The following is a 4,307-nucleotide window of genomic DNA, read 5'->3' as shown; positions in this document are numbered from 1 at the left end:
CACCATCAGTGACTCGTTGTACTGAGCGTTATAAATGGGACAAAGGTAGATGCTCAGGTCCATGTACCGAGTGCCACAGGTCACTGATATGTCGGTGTTTGCTGGAAGAGATTAAAAGGAACAATGTAAATCAAAGCAGTGAGAGGTTTGAAAAGAAAGGTTTTGAACACATCAGAGAGAGATAAAAATACCTGGAGCTCTGTAAGTGTTGGTAGCGATACATTTTTCCAGAAACGTTTGAGCATGAGCTTGCAGAATTAAATCAAACAGGCACTCAAGGATGATGAGCCCAATTTGTTTCAGTGTAGACCTGTGAAAAGACAGCACATCATGGGAACCAAAGAACTCACTGGTTTTTCCTCACAGAAAAGCACAAAAGCCTTTTTTCAAATCCAGACATTCTTTGTTTCCAGGCCCAATATTCAATCTTACATATTCAATACAAGTTCAATGCTGACCAGTCCAATCACACGTGTACGAAAAAGAAAAGAACCCATGAATAAGAAAACATTCATACACACTACAAACTGATCTCTGACAGGATTATTTTCATGGTTTTAGTTCTCAAAACGTCTCTACATAAAACAATCCATACAAATCCAGCTGCAGCTTTGGGCTTAAATGTACTTAAAAAACATTATTCTTGTAATAAACGAAATACCTAAAGATTTTAAGGTAACAAAGCAAACGTAGAAACATACTCAAGCAGGATACTAGAAATAATAATTTTGGTACTTACCTGTGTGTCTTCATTTTATGTTATACTCTTGTTAGTCAGAGGTCTCCATTTATACCATCGTTCTCACATGGGCGTGAGCGACAACACAATGGAGGTGACCTGAACTGGGCCTTGACGTTCCGTTCTTTTTGTACTGAACACATTCAAATGTCACCTGGTTGCTTCTCTCCGGAGGTTTTCCAGGCACATCCTTCTCAGAGAAGATCTTGGAGCAAATCCAGAACTCGCTGGAGGGACCCGGTATACCATCAGGCCGTGGGAACGCCTCAAGGTCTCCCAGGAGGAGCTGGAGAGTGCATTTGGGTAGAGGGATGTCCTGGTCCTCCTCCTGGACCTGATGCCCTTGATGGTTTATCCACAAATAGGCAGAAGAATTGTATGGCTGCTCAGCATGGCCACTGAGAGTTAGAAGAGCTCTTGGGATTTTTTTGTGAACATTTGTTTGTGTATTGAGTAATAGCTTGTCTAATGGAGCGTCCAAGAGCACGTGGCTTTAGTGAAATAGGATCAAATTATTTTTGGTAGAACGATGGCCCTGTGGTTAGCACTGCTGCCTCAAATCAAGGTTCAACCCCAGCTTGGACCAGGGTTTTTCTTTCTTGTGGAGTTTGCATCTTCTCCGCCTGTTTGCATGGGTTTTCTCCAGGTACTCCAATTTCTTCCCACAGTCCAAAAACATGCATGTTAGGTTCAGATTTCCTTTGCAAAAGAGATCTGTGATCTCATTGGGATTTACCTGGTTTAATAAAGATCAATAAATTGTAGTTGTAAAATGACCTTAAAGTTGACTAACAGGTCTAGGGTTAATGATTTTAAGATAAGGTTACAGAATCGCTTAACGAACCAATTGATTTCATCATCACAAAACAAGCAACACAAATAACCAAAAGCGTTGGAGCCAAAGTTGTAGCCTTTCATATTTATTCTATTGTTCAGCATAAAGACAGTGTAGTTCATTCAAAGTGACAAAAGAATACAGCAGGAACATTTCTTCCACATGCATATTTTCTACATACATATTAGCTATATACATATTCAGTGGGCAAATTGACATTTTACACCAACATGTGATATCTAAACCAGTCTGTTCAGACGCTGTCAGCCATTAAAAAAGAATAAAACTCCTTTTTTAAACTTGTTCTCATCCAAACCAATTCAGAAGAACCACATTTGTGATCACAAAAGATGCCACCTCCTATTATATACTTCAATGTAAGCTGAATAAAACGACTGCAACTTAAAAGTGATTTCAATGAACAGTTAAATATACATTTACTGAGCCTTTATTAATCCACTATGTGATTTATATAAATATATACGTGCATGCCAAATTTGATGACTAAGTGAGTTGCTCATGCTTTGGAGATGATGAAGAGTTAGAGATGAGAAAGGAGCTCCAGTTTGATCAAGCGACTTTATCCCATGAGTTGTTTTCTTCGCCTTGTGTGGAAAACAAAGTAAACAGCCAGGGCAGCGACCGAGACGGCGAGGATGCAGATGCAGACGATGATGGCGAGTATCGGACGGCTGTAGATGATCTCAGTTGATGCTGTTGGTGGAGCAGAAACGGCGAGAAACGTTAAGAGGTCAAACGGTGCAACGGCACGTGAATTTCTGTTGATGATCGAAAGCTGAGCAAATACCAAGAAAGCAGTCCATTTAGGATGATCCCCCAGACCAGCGTCAGATATAGATGATCATTACCTTGAGAAGCGGAGGAGCTTTTAGCAGCTTCTAGAAGACAACAAAATACAAAAACAAAGAATATTCAGAATTGAATAATTTGACTAATATGAAAAAAAAAGTTCATTAAGAGGTAAAAACTTAAATCTGAGCCAAAATCTCTGTCAAATTCAGAACCAAATGGTAAATATAGTTATTTTAGTTTGGACACAAACCACAATAAAGAATGTAGATTGCCTTTTTTTTAACAGATTTTAGAGATCAATAAGGGGAATTAGACGATGCATTCTAACATTTATGCGAAATGACCAAAATATTTGCATCTTTTCATCAGTTTTGTTAATGTTTATGTCACCATTTGAGTCTTTTTTGATCATTATCATTGGATAAACTAATGTGGTTTTGTTTAATTTCTTGGATAATGACGCACCGGAGTTTTCACTGACAGGTATAGCAACAGAAGTGACAGTAGCTGAGGGGGTATCGCTCGGGACGTCCCTCTTTCTTCTTGAAGTACAGACCTATGGACAAAAAAAAAAAAAAAAAAACAGGCCTCAGTTAAATCAACTAAAAATGTTAGCAGAAACTTGAGCAAGACATAAGTCATATGTACTCACAGGCTTTAGGGAGGCACATGCGCTTGTCTCACAGAGTCTGGTGAGGCAGTGCAGGTAGAAAGTGGAAATTGTCAGATTTTTGTGTTCCACAAATCTGAAGGCCTCGAAGTTGAATCGTGCCGACTGTGAATCGCCGTTTAAATCAATGACTGTCTGTGGGTCACGGGTACACCTTGGGTACAACAAGAGATGGGTGGACATTTTTAACTAAAAGGAGTACAAAGAGCTCCTGTCCAGGAATAAAAGGTGTTAAAAAGTGTTTAGTTGTGGTTTCTTGTCTGTAACTCACCCAACAAAGAGGTCATAGGAAGTGCTTAGAGCAGGTAATGGACTTGTTGTGGCGTAACATCTGTCCAGTAAAACTTGGAACCTTTTAGGAACAGAGAACCAGGATTTTACTAATCTTGTTCATGTTTTGTGCTCATATGACCAGTCTTCAGTAAATTATTTAAAGTGTAATTACTTCTGTGTTAGATTAGTAGCTTTAACTTCCACATAAATCTTGGTCTTAAGGTTGAGTCCTGTTGCTGGGATCTGTAGCACCTGTTGATACTTGTTATCCTGTTTTGTGGAAAAGAAAATACTAAATCAAATGGATGAAATACAATACATTCATATGGCGATGTACAAAAATAGAGTAAAAGTATGTCGTACGCTGTACAGCTGCATACTCAGAGTACTGATGAAGCTACCATTGTTGTCTCTTATGGCAACGTTCACCCCTGCCCTGCAATTAAAAATAATCACAGTTCATCAGATTTACAAGTACTTTACTATAAAATTGTCAAGTTATAATTGTGCCAGGCATATAGTACTCACACGCTGAGCTGAGTGTTGTTGAGCACATAGTGCAGAGGGTAGTAGCAGGAGAAGTAGTACAGGATCTGCGAACGATATGTGATCGTACCTGCAGAGGGGTCGATGGCCGTAACGGCGCCGGAAATGTTGACGAACTGAACATTTGAGAAATCTGAAAACTGTCCTGTTCCTTTGTCAGTGATTATCTACATAAAAATAAATAAAATGGCACGTAAGTAAAACTCAAACATTTTAGTGTTTGAGCGCTGAATAAATCTGTTGAATTAACGTAAATACCACATATTTGTTGGCGCAGCTTGAGGAGGAGGTGTCGTTAATAGGGAATCTGAATCTTAAAAGTGGAGGGGTGGAAGTGAAGTCAGCAACCCCGTAACAGTCAGGGTTTCTGATCTGGTTATTCAGCACCATCAGTGACTCGTTGTACTGAGCGTTATAAATGGGACAAAGGT

At 39.3% G+C, this 4,307-nt stretch overlaps 3 protein-coding genes across 3 annotated transcripts in view; 2 read left to right on the top strand and 1 right to left on the bottom strand.

The window, feature by feature from the left end:
* Nucleotides 1-4,307, top strand: part of vps26b (VPS26, retromer complex component B) — a 440,542-nt gene that overhangs the window by 411,465 nt on the left and 24,770 nt on the right. The gene's annotated exons all lie outside the window — the stretch shown is intronic.
* LOC119411466 (zona pellucida-like domain-containing protein 1) overlaps nucleotides 1-4,307 on the top strand; it is a 12,015-nt gene that overhangs the window by 2,209 nt on the left and 5,499 nt on the right. The gene's annotated exons all lie outside the window — the stretch shown is intronic.
* Nucleotides 1,644-4,307, bottom strand: LOC119410688 (zona pellucida-like domain-containing protein 1; the record flags this gene model as incomplete). The annotated part of the gene is given in 9 exon segments (XM_037677577.1): nucleotides 1,644-2,288; nucleotides 2,383-2,473; nucleotides 2,853-2,943; nucleotides 3,040-3,211; nucleotides 3,329-3,409; nucleotides 3,503-3,600; nucleotides 3,694-3,766; nucleotides 3,859-4,043; nucleotides 4,135-4,307. Coding segments are annotated over 9 exon segments (974 nt in total), but the record flags the coding sequence as incomplete, so codon positions are not given.

Source organism: Nematolebias whitei, chromosome 6 (genome assembly GCF_014905685.2).
Source record: "Nematolebias whitei isolate Nwh7 chromosome 6, NemWhi1, whole genome shotgun sequence".
Lineage (NCBI taxonomy): Eukaryota > Metazoa > Chordata > Actinopteri > Cyprinodontiformes > Rivulidae > Nematolebias > Nematolebias whitei.
The sequence above is the reverse complement of the archived record's forward strand: the minus strand, read 5'-3'. Positions and strand labels throughout refer to the sequence as shown.